General features: G+C 33.0%; 1 protein-coding gene across 4 annotated transcripts in view; it reads left to right on the forward strand.

Moving 5' to 3' along the window:
• zfh2 (Zn finger homeodomain 2) overlaps positions 1 to 22,846 on the forward strand; it is a 113,643-nt gene that overhangs the window by 56,443 nt on the left and 34,354 nt on the right. The window contains exon 5 of one of the 4 annotated variants that reach the window (XM_023162352.2): positions 5,762 to 6,014. The exons of the other annotated variants lie outside the window; for them this stretch is intronic. Within the exon in view, the coding sequence (XP_023018120.2) occupies positions 5,762 to 5,766 (5 nt within the window). The 3' untranslated portion in view covers positions 5,767 to 6,014. Of the gene's footprint in view, positions 1 to 5,761; positions 6,015 to 22,846 lie in introns of those variants that run through there. 4 annotated transcript variants of the gene reach the window in all.

Below are 22,846 nucleotides of genomic sequence, written 5' to 3' on the forward strand. Positions count from 1 at the left end.
GATCTCTTTGAGTGATTTAGATTTTCTTCAGGATTTCTAGGAAACGTCTCAAGTTTTTTAAGAAAAAGGTGGTGTTTCCTTGTAGTGGATTAAAATATTGCGTAGAAATTCAATTGTGGAACAAATTTTTCTGGAACAAATAAACAGAAATCGAAATCAGCCTCTACAAAACATAAAAGCTACGCCCTTCATAAAAAACTTGAGGAGTCATTTCGTAGACATCAGTTTCTACGTAGAGAGAAACGTGAGTGATTGGATAATGGAGCTATTGAATAATAAAGTTCGTGCGAAATCAGCAGTCTGAACAGATATGTACTTGCTCGAATATTGCTTTCGAAACTTTTTTTTAATAGAAGTGAGTTTTGATTCCTAGTGAAGTACCATCAAAGTGTGCGAAATATCTGTCAAAGTGGTATACCTGGTTCATCTACGAAGAGGTTAAATCATTCAAACGCTGATTAATCAAGCAACTGAACCAATAACCGGGTTTCAAATTTTGATACATTAGGACATTGGAAGTCCATCTCGCATATATGAGAACTTCAATATTCATCCCGACATCAAGTCAACGTCATTAACAGATGATCTGTACAAATTCCTGAATCTAACTTTGCATATTTATATTCAACAGGACAGGCTGAAGTGCTTTTATTGACTACTTTGTCTTCATATCATTACTGCCAGTTGTCACATATATAACTTTGACCTAACTTTCGAAAAAAAATAAGGACATGTTCCAAAAGTAACCAATTACCAACTTTCCAACCAATGGTTGGAAAGTTTTTGGTTGATGTTCGGTTAATAATTTTTCAGGACAACTTGATCTGAGTGTCACCACTTTTTCAGGAATTTGACACAGGTAGTTTATTTTGGAGTGCATAACCAAGATTTTGATTACTTTCGTACCATCCCCAAATGGAAATTTAATTCAATGAAAATGGCATATACAACTGGCACTGGATCAAATACAAAGATTAATTATCTTGAACAAAATAAATGAGCTTTGTACTAAATTCAATATGATCGATTGTGCACATATCTACTCAGAGTTTTCAGATACAGATTTTTTCTCCATAAGGGGTGTTCACCTGAAGAACACAAGACAAAAGTGACACTTACTTTGTCAAGATCGAATAAAACGCATCAGTTACAAAGGAATTTTTAAAATGTCCCTTCAAATATTCATACTTCATGTATTCATTTATTATTTATATTTTATTTCTGAATTTTGGTATCTGGAAATATATAATGTAATTCCGTGGTAAGGCATATCAATACTTTCGTATTGAATCATTATAACGTAGAATTTCGAATTGAATGCGCTTACTTTCTGCTATCTGAATAATCTTTTGGCTGAAAACAATTATGGTGCTCTTGATGGAGCTTTTGATGTTCAATAAAACAAAGATGCTGAGATATGGGCGAGAATATAGAAAAAGACGCTTTCCGAAACCTTCGTTCAGCAAGCGAGCAATAAATCCCATTTAATAGATTAACAAAAAAGCAGGTTATACAATGTATTGAAACAGGAGCAAAAGAGCGCATTTGTGCTGGTTCGTTAAGAAAAGAGAGACGTGCGGATACTGGGCGGAGACTAGAGATTCATTCTACTTTTACAATAAGACCAACAAGACACTTCGTTTCTATAGCTACCGTATTACATACTTTCATTGGCGGACCGTCGTACTTACGGTCGATTATAAACATATATACTTCACGATACGTACTTTTACAAACTTGATTTCGTTTCACTTAATACACCTAATAGAGGGACTGTTTGAAACTCTTATAACTATACATAACCAGAAAACACATTGTCGGTATTATCTCTAGTATTTGAAATCACGTACTTTTAGTAATTATTCGCTTCAGAGTTCGTCATGTACCTACAAAATAGGGTTCAATATCTTTGGAAATTGTGAAATGATGTGTTATCATTCAGGTACACCATTATGGTCAGACTATAGACTAATTTCTGTTGCAGGTAAAATCATTTCTTCAATTTCTTATTTCTGAAAAAGATGAGTTTCTGAATGACATTAGTTCTTGAATGTATGTCCCCTAGTATGTCAAATTTGCTTTCAGTGTATGAATCAACTTGCAATTTTCACTAAATATATTTTTTCAAATAGATTACTTACTCAAAAATATACTGTTTCAGTATAAACTCAAAAGAATAATTTTTCTTTCATTTGACACACCATTGGCATTGTTCATTGTATTCTTTAATCTCTCAGACCAGGTGTTAGTTCACAGAATTTCACTGTTAACTTACCCAGAAAGACCCTTCTGATTTTTTCTACCTGAAATTATTTATCATTACCGATAATATAAACAGCTGCATTGTTTGACACGGTTTCACAAACGGGATATTTCAGTTACGTTTTATTTTACTTACCTTGAGGTCATCGACGGTTCTTAGAAATTATACCATGCCCTTTTGAAATATTTCAACCAAGAATATCAGAGAAATACGAAAAAACATGGAAAATAAGGAAAACATTCCATTTATACCTTTTACTTTCTCATTTTTGGAACTTGCTTGTCATGTGGATTTTTTACAAATTGATGTTTTTCACGATCACAAGATAATAGTGATATTTTGAAATTGTCAGGTCTTTTGAAATGTATTATTGATTTCTATTATTATTCATCGAATTCAACAATCATTGTTGTTTTTTAGTAGAGACAACCGATCTTCTACGAACTCCTATTATTACTACTTTCCGAATGAAGCAAAATTTTCCTAAAATTGAGATTCATAAATAAAGCTCGGTTGAGAATTTCCGCATGTATATCTGATTAACACCTACTTCACTTTTCCATGTCATAAACCTTCATATTATCCTTAGCTACACATTAAAAAGATTGTTTGATGACATTTCTCCAATAATCACAAGAATTTCAGCAATAACATCACTAAGAGATTATCAATGATGAGTGATATCGTCGTACCCTAAATAAAAAATCAAAAGGTTTCGCTCTCTTCTGATGGAATATACTTTATATCCAAAATCTTGAACTAAACTGTATCATTTAGTTGATATAGATTTTCGTGAAGTATTATCAGTTTTAGCCAATATAATGAAATAATAATTATAAATGATAAATAAAGTTTAATTATTTCACTTCATGCTCAATTTATTGAACACCATTGCTTTGTTTTCGGCATTGATTCTAAATTGTTTAATACGGGTATATATTCCTCATTGGAGAATGTTCTTGGAACATTCATTCTGCCATTTTGTCTAGTTTCATCGTACATCAAAGGTTTGTTCTTCAAATGATTACTTCATTTGATTTCAATTGAACTCGAACAACTATAATTCCATTTGAATTAAACATCTTGAAGACTTCTTCGTTTCATTCCAAGAATGTCATTATTAAGTATCTGTTATTTTTTTCTATAGTGCATTATGATGTAAACCTATGGAACTCTAATCTACTTTCTTGGAAGATACTAAAAAAAATCTCGTTTTTCAATAAATAGTGCGAGAGAAAGAGTACATATTCTAGAAAATTGAAATATAATCCAATCATTGAATGAAATATTTGATAAAATATTTATCAAAATATTCATTTTGATTTGAATGAACTTGTATTCTGAAGGTAGTTTGAGAATAGTACGAAAGTAGCAAACTCTATATACCTATACCTTAACAACAACGAACTTATCGGCTTCACATTTGAAAATTTTTCGTAAACTGAAGTAGAAATCAATTAAGAATTCAGGATTGCAATAAGTACCATTTTTCATTCGACTCATGACGTAAAATATGGGTATTTAAAATAGGTCTTTCAGCCCTATTGAGAAATAAACATTTTAATCATTTTTTGAATACAGGTGAGTGAAATTTCTCAATGAATTCTATATTTCACAACTTCCGGAAAACATTTTTCCCTCTCATACGTTGTATAACTACGTATTTCGAAAACAGTTTTTTCCCTAACATTTTCACTCGATGAATTCATGAGACATAATCTACTGCATTAGTTTCGAAATCGGTTTCAGAAATATCATGCATATTATAAATGTATGAAACTATTAATCCGATTTGAAACTTTCTGGCATGTATGCATTTTCATTATGAGAAAATACAAAAATTATACACATAAACTTTTTTTTTGAAATACTCCGTCCATTGGTGAAAAACGTTCGGCAATTTTGAGTTTATCGCGTTGAGACGAACAGACAGACCCAGCTGAGGGGCTTTATTCAATAACATGAGGGACTTTGGTTTGAAATATGTAATGAAACACACACACGGGGTTGTTTTTCATGTTACTCATCAGTGTGAGTTCTTGAAAGGTTGATGTTTCGCTATCGTTACAGAGAGACTTGAAATCTGTTTTTCCGTTAACCAGCTGTCGCACCCCTACGAACGACAACCCTCAGAAGTCGAAACTTGTGCGAGCTAAGGATTAACGAGATCTTACCTTTTAACGTGTGATTCCTAACACGGTATCTTGTCCTGCTTCATGACGGGTACGGTAAGGTTTAAGCAGGGGCCGAACAAGTCTTGATTGTGCATCTTAGAAAACAGCCAAACGTCGACTTTTGAAGACTCACACCGAATGAATACGGGAAAACATGACGGTACATTCTATCATCCGCGAAAACAAGGAAAAATTCTAACATTCTTGTTCATTTCACCAGTTTTTCCTATTCCTCATTGGGTGTTTGTTATATTCTTGTGGACATATTTTAAGTTGTCCATGAATTGTTCACCTCCTGTGATACAGTGCGAAACATTTACATGAAACATGATGAACTGTCTCTATTCCTTATTGAGCCACTTCATTATATGGTACAGTACCAAATATTTTGGTACACACAGCAGGCCTTATTCAGTTGATGTGTCATGTTTGGCGTACTCCTCAAATCATTTTTAAGTTACTTGTAATTCCTGAGTATCCTGACACCCAATATAGAGTCAGTCTACTCCTGTTCACCAGTTTTTTCCGTTCTTCATAGATGTCACTTTTGGGATCATCAGTGCCCCATGATCATTCTGGCTGTCTATAAATATAATGATCCACTTACTTCGTACAGACATCAAATTTATATTCCTTACGTATTCCAAAATTACATACACTTCTCTCAGAACTTTTCAACTTGTATTTGATTTTTATGGTTTCACTTAGCTGACAGTGAGGAATTCATTAGGCACACTTCTTTCGGGATTATTATGATCCGTATGGAGTTATTCGACTCTTTCTTCTCTCATCAAGAAGTTGATTTCGATCTTTGAAAACTGTATTTAACTGTTTCTTTCCGATACTTCTCAACTACCTTATCAAGCACCAGCACCAAGGCTGAGTTATAATTTTCCTGAATCAGGCTATGGATATGATTCGTTTGAAACTTTAGGCATGAAATTAATTTATCTCATATATACACTCGAGATAAGGAACTAAAATAAAGCATTCCTTGTATCCCCTATAATGTTTAACCAACAGATTTACCACCCGGGAAATTTCAAGTTAATACAAGTTTCGATATGTTTCCGTTAACCTATAAGACTCTTTCTTCGATACATACATTCTTCTCTTTGAAGATTTTCAATAGATTCTATTGCCCATTGTCTTATATGTCATGCAGGTACCTATGATGCCTTCGTTGTGATTTTGATAGATATATTATTGTTTTTGAAAGTCATAATCATTTTTTTTCTAGAAAAGCTTATTCGTGATATTTTTGATTGTGACTTATACTTTTTTTTTTGTTTTATTTTTTGTTGAAATTTTCATTTTATTTCAGGGTAAAATTTTTCTCTAAATTTTGAGTTCCGGGGCAGATGTGTCAAGTATTCGGACAGAACAGGTGGGCGTGAAACAGAAATACAATGAATATAAGAAGAAAGAGACTTATAAGTTCCATGCCGAAACATATTGTGATATTATTTTGAATCATGTAAATAGTCCAAATCTTTGTATATAGACATTATTTATACAGGTAATTATAAGTTCCTATCATGCTTACAAATGCTTCCAGTATGAATATATAAAAGTTAGATTATATATTAAATTATTTTTTGAAAATTTTTGTTTTGATTTTATTTCCTCAGTCACCTGCTTCACTTGAAACTGACATTGGACCATAACCACGAGAGTCAAAATATTTTTATTTAATTTTTTTCCCTCATAAATAAACAAGTTAACAAACCCCGATCATCAAGGTAAGACATTATTTTCACTCATCTTTTTGCATCTCATGAAGTAAATTGAAATACGAAAAAGTATTTGAGAAGCTTCTCATATCCTACATATTCAATGATCTTCAATAAAATCGATCTTGGAAAGGTGTTGACTTTCCAGGACAAACTACTCATCCATGTTGAGTGAGACAAATTATTATTTCAGTACTAATTATCTTGAAACCCATCAAATATATCATTTATACATTTCCCTTTTTTTCTGATTGATTCTGTCGTTACTCGCAGTAATTTCAAAAACTACACCTCACGATTTGATCTCCACAAACTTCATTTGAAAAAATACACAACTTGTTTCGCTATTACAGTAGCTTTCTGAAGTGTATGAATACTTCAAATTGTTTTTATATTAATATTTATATACTACAGTTAACCATAATTGAGACTACCTCAAAAAATTACCTGAATCTCTACCTAAGGTACCTGTTGAATTATGATTACCTAAAGCATTTTACTTCACATCTACATCAATAATAATTCTTTCTTGGATTTCAAGAAAACAAGTTCAATAATGGTGATCTATTCAAATCTAGTTGGTCATTCATTAGAATGTTTGAATTTTCAAGTTTATTAATTTCCATTGCTCCCAAATGATTCACTTTCAAACATTTATTTTCTATGTGTAAAATTTTGAACTCTTCGTTGAAGATATGATTTTCTTCTAGGAGATGATTTGAATGTGTTGAATTTTTTCACGTTCCACACTTTAATTTATGTACCCCTGATTTCTCGAATTTGGATGTCTTGTCTTTATTATTTTTAATTAACTTTCCCAACGTATTACTTTTTCTATATGCAATTTTAATATCTCGTTTACTCAAAAATGAAGCCACTTTTTCCGTTGGTTGTCCAAAATACGTTAAAACTCTATAATTTTGATTATCTACCTTATCAATAGGAAAAATGTCTCGAATCGCTTTTGCGTAGACTTTCTCGGCAAGCATTTTGTTAATTAATTCGGCTTTAAATCCATTGTTAACCGCAATTTGCTTGATTATATATATATATATATATATATATATATATATATATATATATATATATATATATATATATATATATATATATATATATATATATATATATATATATATATATATATATATATATATATATATATATATATATATATGCTATATGGGAATGCTAGGTCTTCCAATTGAAACCACAAATGTGATGTATTTTCATTTTTGGTAATCAGCGCGGCTGCACCGCGCTGATGAGGCCAATAGCCAGAAACTGAATTAATTTAATCTGTAGCATTTTATGATTGTTCGATCACCACACCAGCGGTGAATAAGAGTGACAAGTGGAAGTTGAAAAAAAAAACCTCAAGTATTTTGATACGGTTTCAAAATTTTTGACATGGATTTTCATATCATTTTCGACTAAAAATATTACGAGGAGATGAATATTTCGAAATGAAATGTGGAAACATCTCTCCCAACATACCTACAAACAGTAGTTTCTGGTAAAGGCCTGCCGCAGAACAATTACTTCTCCGGTTGATACCACACACTGGACATTGAATTATATATTATCCGACATTTATGGAAGATACCTACCCAAATAGCAGTTTACTCGGAACTCTACTTCAACGCGGATCGACTGTATGTCTGAAATCTTCGTCTAAGATTAAGATATGTTAACTAGTAATAGGTTCATCTCGTGAATGAGGCCCCAAAAGCTGATAAGTATTCATTTTCTTATACGTAATATGTATCATCCCAGTCTTCAGAGTTATTTTGAGATCTGGTACGTGGGATGTTTTTTTTCCGCTTTTGGAGCTTTGTTAAAGAAATAGAGCAGTTACTAGTCAACACATTTTTCTCTTATACGAAGGTTTCATACACAGCGTCGTGACGTGTTGGAGATGGAAGAATATCAGTTACACTGCTATTTGGGTCGAATTTTTCCAGATATGATGTGAGGTAATACTCATTCGTGTAATTGATGACCTGTTTATTTTGTGGAAATTCATGATCACTTCAATGAAATCAATAAAAACACTTTTGTCTAATTTCCACTAGTTATTTTATATTTACGACCGGTTTCTGGTTTTATCCCATTGTCAAGTATAAAAACTAATTAACTAGTTAGTTCGACAAAAGTGTTTCCATTCATTTCATTTTTGTCTGTGAGACATCTTCCATAAATGTCTGTCGGATATGATTCAATATCCAGCCTGATATCAGCCAAGAAGTTAGTTGTTTTCTAGCAAACATTTGCCAGAACATACTGTGTAGGTATGTTGGGAGAGGTATCATTTCAAAATATTTATTTCTTATACCTAGGTATGTAACTCTCCTTTAATTTTGTCAAAAAATTCACAACGCTGAACTTTCACAATTTTATACTAATGTGAAAAGCGTCAGTTGCATTTTTAGAGGGGGTAACAGCATCAGTCAGCGTCATAAACATGCTACTCCTAGAGCTGACAAAATTTACACTCATAAACATTCAGCTGTCGGCAATTTACCCCTAATTTTAATGAATACCTCATATTTACTGTTTATCCATCATTATATTGATGTAATCTAAAATAATGTCAATTTATATTGTGAATAACCTTGTTTAAAAATTCCGGAGCTGGCTTTTCAAAAGTGGTATTACTCGTATTTATGTTACATGAACATAATATAGTCGAATTGAAGGGGTTATATTTTTAGGAGTGATTAATTTTTGGGAAAGAAAGTTTTTGGCTTTCTACTAGTAGAGTAGTAGAAAGCCAAAAACTTTCTTTCCCAAATAATTTACTCATACCTGTAGTACTGATTAAAATTGAAATAAAGATTATTGACTGGCATATATTCCTATTTCGATGAAACGAACTTCTAACGGCAAACCTTGGTTCAACAAAAATTGCAAGCAAGCTGTCGCCTCCAAAAATCTCGTCTACCGGACTACCGAACTAGAATAAACGAAAGCAAACAACTTCACAATCAGATAATTAGGGATACACTGCTTGCCAATCCCAAAGGGTCCAGATCTTTCTGGTCGGTAGCTAAAGCTGTTAATCAAAACATTACTACTCATTTCTCATCCACAGTACTAGCAAATGTATAGTTTTCTTCGTAGTAAGACTATATTCGTCATGGAGTTAGGCCGTGTTATGAATCACACGTTAAAAGGTAAGACGTCGTTAATCCTTAGCTCGCACAAGATTCGACTTCCTAGAGGGTTGTCGTTCGTAGGGGTGCGACAGCTGGTTATGGAAAAACAAATTTTAAAACAGATTTTTTAAACAGTTTTCCGCTTCGTGTGAAATGAATATCGTTCGAAAAGAGAAAGAAAGTATGAATATCGAACACTGCTGACTCTATCCAGACCGCTCTTCAAACATGGTTGTTCTGATTATGAGTGTCCTACGTGAAGTTATGCCTATACTACTCAGCCGGACAAATGCAGAAGGCTGTCGATCTTGGTTCGCTATGTCCGCTCAAGGCATACGATTTTCGCACCCAATGAGTCGGAGCTTCAAGTACAGGGCGTGACTTGCAACACGTTTTCAGATTTACAATAATAATAATAAAAATAATAGTAATAATAATGATACTGATTTAGCATTTCAACAATGATGAAACCGGTGACGTTACTCTAAAATATCGAAATTTTCTATTTGAACTTCGCAGTATATATTCAGATCAATTAGTTATCCTTGGTGGAAAAATGTCCTCTCCTCTTCCGAATCTCAAGAGCATGCCGGCTGGCCGTACTAAGGCAGAAATCTTGGCCGGACAAATGGAGAAAGCTGACTTACTCGACCCATTGCATCTGGGAGTGGTGTGGTGTAGGGAGTGGTCATTGGTTTATGATACTGGCGATCTTTCCTGGATGTATTGGTGCGTCGGAGACAGGGACCGACCTTCGGGTAAGAAATGAAAGGGTCGATCAAAAAAATTGTAGAAACGAATAAAAAGTATTTCGCTGAAAGGCCAAGTTCATCTCACGTTGTGTCTCAACTAAGACCATTGAAAATATTCAGATAATTAAAAAATAACACTGAAATACAGTACTATATACCAGAATTATTGGATGGATAAAGAAGAACAACAGAGAACACAAAGGAACAGCCAAAATCATCATTTCAGTTTAGGATAATTCACCTTAATTATTATACAAATATATAATGTATACAAAAAAAAATTGATTCTGTAGAGTCGAATTTTTGATTGAATTTATTAGATTTCGCCTTGGAAGGGATTTTGTAGGTTGATGGACGGGCTAGACTTTGTAGTTTTGATCAAATATAGGAATACGACACAACATTGTATGCACATTGTTATACTTATATATATAGAAACTACTCCTCACATGTAGTTTTCTTTGGATACTTGCCAACAGAGTCGGCTTCTCTAGGTTATGAGAGCATATATGCCTACATTTTTCTGTCATAGTGTCATCTTGAACTCAATAATGACTTTTGATAAAATTCACTCAAAAAAATTTTATGTTCGCAACTATCAAGTTGAATTTTGAAATAGGTACCTAATAACCTATTGCAATGCAATTGCAAGCTCTCTTCATTATATCACATTCGTTTGTAAGTCCTCTTGGATTCATTTTGCCTCTCGACAGTTATAATTTTGTCATAACTCATAAGAATACCCCTTTCAATTTGAAGAACAATATGTAGTTAATTGTCCTATATCAAAGGGATTTGTTTTCTCAAAATCTATCTGTTTTACTCATCTATCCAGTTTAGTTTTGTGATTACACACTGTTATATAAAAGACATTGTAGAACAGTAAGATGTACCACTCCAACTGATGAAGCAACCGTATATCGAAATGCGTCTTGAATGAAATTCATTGTAAAAATTGTATAGATGAATATTGTCATGGATAGATTCATTAATACACATAAGTAACGCTAGTTGCACACACACCGATTTTGGACAGCCGACTTTGTACCGGTCGTCCAAATTCCAATAATGAACCACATGTGGGAACGGGACCTGGCACACACGCCGACCTGTGATCGTTGCCGGTAAAATACCGGTGAGCAGCCCTCCACTGTCACTGTATCGCCGGCAGTACCGGGAAGTAGTGGCGTACATGACTAAATACACTCTTGCATACTCACCGGTTTTTTACCGACCATTCCAGTCTCGAATGCTCGGTGAAATTGTAGTTACACGCATTAACTTCGTTTTGGTAGTGCGTGCTAATTACGACAACAAAGCAACTGATTGTTTGGCCGATAAAAATCCGGTGAGTGTGCAAGCACCTGCTACCAATAAAATATCGGCCGATTTTATACTGGCCGGCCAAAATCGGTGTGTGTGCAACTAGCGTAACGAGTCAGCGTATTCATAATTTTCCGTGACAGCTCACACGGGTAGCAATGCCGTCCCGAATCATCACTATTAAGGAATTTTATACATATATGCATCTCTTGATTCACTTCATCCATTGGTAAAAACTGTATACATTTTTTTTACTTCGACGTGCTCAAACAAATGCGTGTTTTATAATATATTGTTATATCAAATTGTAATATTCATTGTGCCGAGTAGTAAATAATGAAGTGAAAAATGAGAAGAAATGAAACTGTCTGCTTTTTACCACTTTCATTTGTAACTATTGTTACTGCAGTTTTAAAACAATTTATTATATTGGTTTGAAAATGTCCATATAGGACGAAACTGCAGTAACAAGTAACAATAGTTACAAATGAAAGTGATAAAAAACATAGCATATTCCATTTCTCAATTTCGATGATGATCTCCTACCACGTAGTAATGACTACATCAATTAATTTATTGAAATAATGAAGTGTATTATATTTTCATATACTGGCTGTCTGAGCATATTTTCCGAGTGACCTTGGGAATTTGTTGGCACTATACGCTAATTGAATAATATTTTGACACAAATTATTGGAATTAAGTACACTGATAATCTCTCACGTAGATTTTCATACCTAAATTGAATGGAATATTTTTAGAAAAGATATGTTTCTGGGAAAAATACTTCTTGTGTTTCACTGTTCCATCTTCATACAAAAAATTGTAGGTAACATCCAAAGGAAGCAGTTAACTTCAAAATGAACTATTCACAAATATGTGTAGATTATGCATATACAAAGTGGAAGAAAAGTCCACTCGAAATAATTACTTATCTGTTTAAAAAAAAATCTGTTTTTCCGTTAACCAGCTGTCGCACCCCTACGAACGACAACCCCCAGAAGTCGAAACTTGTGCGAGCTGAGGATTAAGGAGGTCTTATATTTTAACGTGTGATTCCTAACATGGGTTGGACGATAGCAAATACACGATAGATAGTTTCGAAACATCTTCTTTCATATGAACTTTGAATTACCTATACAAAAATAACTTTTTCCTATTCAGTTTGTACTCCAAACAATCGTTATGGAATTGTCATTCATAGGAGCGCTACACAACAAAGTTTATTTTGGACCTAATTGCTTTCTTCCTTCTTCTAGAAGTTTTCCATAATTTTTTTGTATGAAGATTTTGGTACTGTTAATAATCTGTTTAAAAAATCTGTTTAAAATCTGTTAATCAGATGTCGCCCCCAAACGAACGACAACTCTCAGAAGTTGAGAAACTTGTGCGAGTCAAGGACTAACGAGGTCTTACCTTTCAACGTGTGATTCCTAACATAATAAATTAACAAGTACTACATATAGCTGTAGCATGAATATGTTTAGAACTTTTTTGGGTAATGCATTCCACAAAGACGGTTTTTTTGTTAAAAAGAGTTCTTATGAACATCGAGCAATGCGCAATAGCCGTTGACCAATGACTTATGACATACAAAGTTCTCTTCACATTTCTCATGAAAATATTCATAGAAAAAAGATAACAACTTCCCTTATTTGTTTTAGATGATCAAGTTGTTTGCAATGTTTGGGTCTTCAAAATCCTTCATCTCAGATCTACCAATTTGCATAGCTCCAAATATCTCAACAATATTCTGAACCTGCTCCAACTTGAGTTCTCTATCGCATTATAATTTGTTGAGTTGGATTCAACTTTCTAGTAAGAAATAGTGTATCAAGTTTCTGAGAAACAACGTTTCCTATTCCAACAACTTTTAAGTCAAGGTTAAGTCAAGGTCAAGGTTCCAATTAAAATAGACAAACGAATATTTTTTGGTTTCTTACTTCTGCGTCATCGTCATAATACAGAGAAAAAGAAACATCCCATGAAAGAAAGTTATTAAAAACATCTTTTTTACTTCTCCATCATCATGAGAAGAGAGAAACATCCAAAAAACAAAAGAAAATGTTGAGTTATATCAATATGGAAGAAATAATGCTTCCGTAACATCTACTTTCAAATATGTGAATTTCGAATTACATGGAAATATCATAAACTACACCTCACGATTTGATCTCCACAAACCTATGAAATTACTATGAATCTTCATCAAGTAACGGCCGACTCAATCAGAAAAAGACATGGAAATAATTTTGTATCACAAATGGTAATGGAAACAGGCAGGAACATTCACAGTAACATTCACAGGGACGCTACCAAACGTAATATTCGAAAGGGTATCAATATAAAATTATATTTACATGGAAAATTTCGAGTTTTTAGTTATACTTCGAAATGTCTGGTGTACCTATACCTACTCTTGTATTCAACTACTCAGTAGTACCTTTTGGACAGCTTTGAAAGACGATGCATTCAATTTTTGTAGAAAATTTGAACGTTGTCACGAAAGGTAAAGTTCGTAAAAAATATTCATCAAAAAAGAATATTATTTGATTAGGTTTTGCGAAAAAAATATTCTTCGTTGTTATATAGAAAGAGAAAAACTTCCGAAAAAGGAAGGAAGGAAGTAATTGAATATCTAAATAATGATAATAAAGATGTGCAGGTGGATCATGCACAGAAATTTCTTTCAGGTGCAAACTGCCAGAAAAAAAACTACACGAATCAAATACTTTCAAATAATATATAAACTTTCAGTTACACGAAAATCATTTTGATATTGAGTTTTTACTTCAAACATTCCTGATGGAATTGAAACAAATATTATCAGGAATGATTTATACAACAAAATATATGAAATAAAATTGATACAAAATTTTACTTACATGGAACATTTTCAATCTCCAAATGTACTCCGAAGTCCAGCGTGAAAACACCAGATATCGCTGTTTCAACCTGTCATAGGTATCATTAGTAGTGGTAGACTGCACCAGGACTGTTGCCTTGGAGTGAAAGGCAGAAGACGAATGTCGTTTGGTGGTCGATATCATAGTTCGGCTCTGCAACGGACCACCTTGAGGTGCTTTGTTTACCTTTGGTATTCGTGTATTGAGTCTTGCGTTGATACCATGAATGATGTCTGTAATGGAAGATGATACCTTTGCTTTCTCAGGTTTATTCTTCAAAGACTGCGATGCAATGCCTTCGTGGTTCAGTCTAGCTTCTTCAATCGGTAAGTCGAAATAGCAATGCCTGGTGTTGGATCATGAATACTTTATATTTGGGCTCTGTTTTCAGCGTTGTGGTATATGCTTTGAGGACAACTAGAATATTGTCATCACATTTAATAATGTCTACCGCAGTTTGAGATGAAATGTCAAAACCATTATGTTTCTCATAATTATTGAAATTATTCATTCATTATTAATATTTTTCTATTTATTGAGTTCAAAAATTATGTGCTGAACAGTTTTTAACTTCTAACCAATTTGAATTTTACGTCATATCAAGACTACGTCGCAAATATGCGTATGGCGCGCACTTTCACAAAAGCCTTTTTAGGTGGTACCTTCACATTCACGCATCGATCAGTATTTGCAGATCGTGTAATCTATCATTTCAGCAATGATTCTCTTCACAGAAACAACAAGAATACAAAATTTCAATATTATCCAATATAAAATTAATCACAAATAAAACACGCACTCCAAAACAAGTATCCAAACAACACTCTGAAATATGACAGTCCATTAATAATGATGCAGAGCACACCTGAAAAAATGTTTCGAACTGCCTAGCCGATTCAAATCGACACCCCTCTAAGTTTGAATATATCCAAAAATGCTTGAAAGTATTCAGACTTCGCAACACCCTGATCAAATGCGATACTCCAATCATCATTCACACACCTTACACCTCCTACTAAATGTATGAATGACGTAACTTTATCTGCTTTCTTCTCCCCAAAAAATACTCAGAGAGAGAGACATCCGATTTTTCTCAATATATGAGAGTTCACCTGATTTGAAAATAAAGTCTAAGAATATACACCTCTTGTGTGTAAAATGATAATCGCATGCTGAGTGCTGTCAATATAATTTCAAAGTACCAAGTATTATTCATTATCCTGATATGCAATCGAATGAAAATCCAATATTCATGTTTTAATACTTGCATTAGGTGTCTGTATTAGAAAACTATTCAGTTCTCTATATTGAAGAAATGATTGATAATATTTCTATGTATATTTCCCTACGTTGCTCAATATTACTCCGCCCTTGAATTTCCCATTAAAATGATAAACTGCGTCGACATAAAAATGTCCAACTGGTTTAAATCGTCTGCTCAGTATTTAAATATTCAAATATGTCTGTGATATTCCTTTGTCTGGGCTTTGAGGAATAAACAAATGGAACTTTAGAATTGCTAATTATTTTAAAATGGCCGCGGCAAATCCTATACCTTGTCAATGATGGACCATTTTCATTTTATGCCAAATTTAAAGTCAAGGTCTTTAGAAAAAAATCATCGTTAATTTCGGGTATAGCGAAACATGCCCCGCATAAACTGAATTTAAAATTATGGACGTATATTTCGTGCGGCTTATTGATGGGTGACAGTGAAGCATCAAGATAGACGTCGTTCATTGACGACTCTAAATCTGTCCCCGGCAAAAGGATACCTAGTTTTTTAGAATTGGGTCCTGGCAAAAACTGATCGAATTTAGTTTCTATGTTAAGTATCACGTTTTTGTATATGGTTTCTTTAAATTTGAGTGTCGATATTTCTTGACAGCACTATTCAATTATTTTCTTCGCAGCTCCTATTGTAATAAAACTGGTTTCCATGTTAGGAATCCAAGGATTATTTTTAATTTTTTGTCTGAGGGATGCTTAATTTCATTCCCATTATATTGTTATCTGTGTACACATTTATTATTAACCAAATTGATTTGTATAAATAGGCTAAACTACATTTTATGTTGGACAAATAGTGAACTTGATATTATTTGTTACAAAAAGTGTAACATTTGTAATATTTATTTTTACTTAAGTTACATACTCCTGGACCTGCCAACATTCGTTATACATTCTCTCCAATATTAATTTTAGGCACCTTCTTGTGGATACATGAGCTTTATCACATTTCGATTTCAAATAGCATCAACTTTTTGAGTTTGGTGGAATTATTAAATGTTTATTCCAAAACTCGCATGTGTCTTTGTTCAGATTTATGATTATTATTTGGAATATTATCGTTAAAACTGAATATTTGATGTCGAGATTAATTGTTTTGTATAGTTTTTGAATTACTCTCAACTTTTTTTATTCATCGAAAATAAATTTTTCTCCACTAAAAGTAATTTAAGTTTCAATCAGTCAACACTTATCAAGATCTCGCATTTTTCAATGTCGTAAAGCAGGTTTCTGATCCCTAATACAAAAGTTGGACGCCGTTATATGACGAGCAACCTCTCCCTCATACTATTCACGAGAGAACAAATGCATTTGACATGATTACTTTTTTATTACCGTGTCTCGTTTTCTCTTGTTTTCCCTTGAGTGGAAAATTCTTCTCCCGCGATTGCAGCTCCTCGAGTCAGCCACATCTAGCAAAACCAACTGAAATATTAACTATTCATAACACTGGCCGCGACGTGCCTTATAACATGAAACAGCAGGGGACATGCGAGCCCATATATGAATAAATGAAATTTACCCAGAAGAACTTTTTTATGAAAATAAGGTCTTTCATGGTCTTTGTGATATTTTGTATTCTTATCGAACATATGTTTCATCTCACAATAATTTGTTGGGACGGAAAAGTGCACATTTCATGCTGAACATTGTTTAAGGGGAACTAAAAAAAATTTCAATCAAAAGTTGATAGATGTCCTATTAACGAGTCCTGAGCTTTGGTCAAATCTAGAATTTTATAACTTTGAGCTTGTGATGAATAGGTATATTGGTTGATACATCTAGCACTCGAAAATGCAGGCAGTTTCATAATTTGGATAGATTTTCATAAATTCATAAAACACATTCACATCCATATTCTAACAAAAATGCAACTAGTTCTCCATTTACACAATGCAAAAAAATCACGGTCAAACTTCTATTCGACTAGTTCAAAACCTACCAGTTTTGAATCATTCGATTTCCAATTAATACATTACTCAAAATATCTATTGTACAATCTAATGCTCTCATATATTGCAACTGCAACAATATTTTCGACGGACGTTTTACTATCCGATTAAAATCACTAGGAGACAGGGAGGCCAAATATACCTACGCACTATAGTTTGCAGTTCGAATGTATGAGAAAAGTAAGTATTTTCGTTGGATTTATTGTATGTCAGTGGTTCCAATTCTACCATTCATGCTTTCCACAGTTGAAATTCTTGATTAATGAAAACGAATATAAAATGAAACACTCACACACATGAAGTTATGATATATTGAGGCTGAGGAATCCAATTCGACCTTTTGAAATATTAAGTCCCAGCCCTAATGAAACAGGAAAATTTCGTGTTTAATTTTTTGTGCGATATCCCACTCAGATATTAATAGGAACCTTCCAATGAAACAGCGAAGAAAGTAATTTCGACTTGAATGAGTGATAAAAGTTGTGGAAGTGAAGTGCAGCAATGCCGCCTTTCTGGGGAATAGTCATCATGGCGCAAGTCTTAATCGACGCCGCCTCCGATGTTCACGTATAACATCCGCCAATTAGCCGCCACCACAGCCAACTTGATTGGAGCAGAAAATACAGTAATTACCTACAAGGAGGAAATTTAGCACTAAACTTCTTTCCCGTTTACTCGTTGGGAAGGACAACGCCTTGTTTATACAGGTGCGAATGATGCAGCTATTTGGGGACAATCAAAGAGTCATGCACTTTTGCATTAGCTTGCCGAAAAAAAATTGTAATATAATACTATACAAGTTCGCGTATATTCTGTACTATTTCTCTCCAGAATGAAATATAGGAAATGATAATTTATTCTACTATATGTTTTTCAAAACAAATTTCACTCAATTAATATGTTGAACGAATTTATATGATATGAGATTTTATAGCTCGACTCAAACGTAAGTTTTGAACATGATAGAATTTTAAAATTGAAATCATTTTTTCAGGTGTTAATATAGTTTCAGTTTTCAGCAAACTGAGAATACCGAATATTTCACTTGATTTTTGAAATATTAGCCAGAGATTGCGTTTCACTGTGTTTAATCTTGTTCGGACAAAGAAGGTGAAGTAGGTATGAGATTTTTTATTATTCTGCACATAAACTACCATGACTCATCGCTCATAATTTTTGTCATATATCAACCCTAAATTTGGTTTTGAGCTACACCCTATTTCCCAGTTTCATCTTTTGTAGACCACCCTTTTTATTACAATTCTGCAGTTGATTGGAAAAAATAACCGTTTTAGAGTCGGATATATATCAGCAATTTATGAGATGACAGCTTGAGTTATAATAGTTTTTTATATTTAATTTGACATATGATAGAAATACAAGTTTTTTTAGTTTGGGTATTGTAGGTACTCATATATTTTTTATGGATCTACACGAGAAACACTGGTTCCTATTATTCAATCTTTCAAAAAAGAGTATGTTAGTTTTCTGAAATATCTACATTATAATGAAACCCTCAAAATCTAACTTTCCATATTTTGTCAATGCACCCCAGAATGAATTCAAAAGGTGATATTCGTTTTTCAACCTTTATTCATTAATCTCTTCATGACAATGGAAAAACATTTATAAAAACGCGAATTCACACTGGAAGATCATATTTTTAGGAGAGATAAGTTTTTGGGAATAAAAGGGTTTTGGCTTTTAACTTCTCCATCTATTTACAAGAGTAGTGAAAAACTTTGTGAAGATTTAGGTACCTGATTGCCTAATTTGTATAGTTATAGCCAGAGTCGTACCTAGAACAACTAGTCAGAATGTTAATAACTTTATGGAGTAACCCTTATGAGAAAATGCCACGAGTAAATTCTTCAAATCGAGTCGATTATTTCATTTGGAGCCATTAAAGTCTCCAACATATGTCAAAAATACACACAGAAAAAAAATATTGAAAACTCTAAAATTCATTAAATCCAATTTACCTAATCATTCCGATTATTTCATAAAGCTTCGTCCAGATCTTTTTGCATTCAGATTTGTAGATTCTCGCCCTCGTATTGTAACATTGTAAATGAAAGGATTGTATAAATACCTGAGCCGATAGAATTGACGATTTTTTCTGGGTTTGACTTATACAATGACTTGTCAAAAGTTTCATTTTTTTTACCATTTGCTTGTATTGTAGTAACATTTCATTGTGAAAATTTCACTGATTAGTTCACAAAACCGCAACACGTATTACACTGTACCGGGGGAGGCCAAACATTTTGATAGTCTGTTTAAAATTCGAAATTTCTTGCGAGCCGCAATTAAATACGTATTCAAAAGTATTCAAAAAAAGTGTTTTTTTTTAAGTAGTTATATTTATTGAAAACATAAATGAAAGTACAAAATATGTGTATTGAATATGAATATAAAAATTTGAACACATTTATTTTACTTCTCTTGAGAATTCTTTGAAATTTGGTGAATAATTGGTGACAGCACTTCCCATCAAATCTTTGAAATGCTAGTTAGTTAATAGTGATCAGAGTGTTTGAATTTTACTTTGTTCTGAATATTGAAATAAATCGACAAGCAGCCTTTTTTTATTCAGGATACTTCGATTCTGGTACAAATTTTATTAATCGACGTAGACGCCAATTGCAGAGCTTGATATTCTTGTATCTCTGATAATTATAATTCTCCAGATGCTTTTTGGGTCATAATTATATTGAAAATGGAAAACTAACCTTGAATTATGTTTATTTCAAATGGATTCAGAAAAGAATCAAGAGACGATTTGAAATATTTCAAGTCTTGAAATCTATTTGGAACTCTCTTATATACAGGATGTTCCAAATTGACTCGGCATCATTGCCAACTCCTTTGTTATTGACGCTACGAATTCGGTTAAATAGAAAAACTAGTAGCATTTTTAATGGCCTTCTCGATGCCGAAAAAAAATGATAGTCACGTTTTCAAAATATTTCATAAAATTATATTCTCTTGGAACACCCTAAATCCTAACATGCATTTCAATTCGTAATAACATTCCCAACAACAAAGCTCATATCATCTTTCTTCCTAAAGTTGAAAATGAGCGACTTATGTTGAAATATTTATTTCTTTCACTAGTAACGATAAAATTTTTGTTTTGGCGAATAAAGAGCTATAAAATATCGAATAAATATTAGAAAACACCGCCTTCTTTTTTATTTACATTTATTTAATGTCGCATCAACCTCAAGGGTTATAACACCGCCTTCTTGTTGAATACATATTTGGGCCTCTCTCTTAATACTACGTGTTGCTTTCAACACATCTCTTCCATCAATTCTATTAATTATAGTTTCAATATAATTATTCAGTTCATCTGCATTATTATGTTTTATTTTGTACACCTTATTTTTCAAAAATCCCCAAAAATAAAAGTCTTGAGGTGTCATGTCTGGTGAACGAGGAGGCCACTTAACAGGACCATTTGTAGCAATCCATCTGTTTCCAAAACAGTCTCGGAACATTATTCTCACTGCTACTGCTGAAAATAGATCTGATGAGCCTTCAGATTGAAATCATCGAAAAACTCTTCCAAAACTCTTGTTAATGAATTAATGTAACGGGGTCCGTTCAAAGAACCATGGTAGAAAAATGGACCGATAATTCTGCCTTTAAATATATCACACGAAACATTATTAATAAATCATCTTTGCAGATTGTGGGGATGGACTAAAAATGGAGTTTGTCTTCTCCAATAATGAAAATTATTTCCATTATACATCCCACAATTTGAAAAGTTAGCCTCATCGCTCCATATGTTTCTAGTAGGCTAAAACATCAACTTTTATATCTTCAGATATTACAAAACGTTTTTTTGTTCTCCTCTTCTCAAAAACGTTTTAATGGTTCCTGAATCGATGATGAAGCACAGCAAAAAACGCCGAATAGGTAATTCACGATCAGGGAATGAATTACTGTAGTGTTGGAGTGCTCTCAAGTTATTTCTCTGGCCAACCAAGTAGGATTCTAACATATCACATTTCGAAAAGTAATCGAACAGTAGTTGACATACTTGAGAATATTTAACACATAGTATTTCAACAAAGTTTCAAAGCAACTTGAGTCGCACGTGGCTCGCCTGTCTAAGGTTAGCCCCCTGCACTATAAAATAGCTACTTAATGACGAATTGTTGGTAGAATTAAGCAAACACATAGGCATCTTCCATTAACATTTTGCTATGAAGTTCAAATATTATAGGCTAATGCTAATCTAATTGGAAATTGCCCACTGTAGGTATACAAGTGATTCGTGGTAATAATATATTTTCACTTGGGAATTTGCCATCTAAAATGGTAGCTTTGACAACGTCATTCATTATTTTTTTATGACAAGTCGCGTGCTGTTGCACAGTCGCGGTGTATTCAAATAAGAGAGCGAGAATTTTGCAGTGACATTCCTGGCAAATCTAATGAATTCAAAAATTTTGTTGGATAATTCACAGCTTCTATCTAGATAGAATAGTGCCTAGAGGATGAGTGCCTTGAAGATATATTCTATCTAGATAGAATAGTGCCTAGAGGATGACAGCACGACCAGCTGTCGAAAGCGCTCGCAGATAATCATATAGAAGTTATAGAGCTTCAAATCCTTTTTGTAACTTACATTAATAGTAAAATACTGAAAAATTTGTTGCATCATCCAATATATATATATATATATATATATATATATATATATATATATATATATATATATATATATATATATATATATAAATCAAAAATTAAACAATTTGTGGACACAACACTCCAAAAAGGGGGGGCAAACCGCGGACACGTGTTTCTGGCTATTGGCCTCATCAGCGCGGTGCAGCCAAGTGTAAAGATGGGCAACACTTGTTTGCCGAAAATATATATATATATATATATATATATATATATATATATATATATATATATATATATATACATATATAAGTAATATAAATAGATGAGTACTATTTTGATCATTCTCATATTGATTTCAATCTAAGACCCAACTGAACAATGTTTTTAATTCCGCAGCTCAATTGTTGAGACAGTGTTTCCGCTTTGATGGTGATTAAATCATTCGGTTAGTTAAACAAACTCCGCTCCCAACATAAGAAGCCGTAGGCGGATGATGTTATTGGAGATATTGATTGATTTACACAACTTACTTTGTTTTTACTCTTTACACGATCGCACAACTCGAACTCAGATGACGTAAATTAAAGTTAAGTGTCACAATTATGATTCATATTTATTTGTCTGAAATAGTTGAAAAATGAAACAATT

This window comes from Leptinotarsa decemlineata, unplaced genomic scaffold (genome assembly GCF_025532065.1).
Source record: "Leptinotarsa decemlineata unplaced genomic scaffold, Ldec_3_MD MMD2_tig00078360_RagTag_RagTag, whole genome shotgun sequence".
Taxonomy (NCBI): domain Eukaryota; kingdom Metazoa; phylum Arthropoda; class Insecta; order Coleoptera; family Chrysomelidae; genus Leptinotarsa; species Leptinotarsa decemlineata.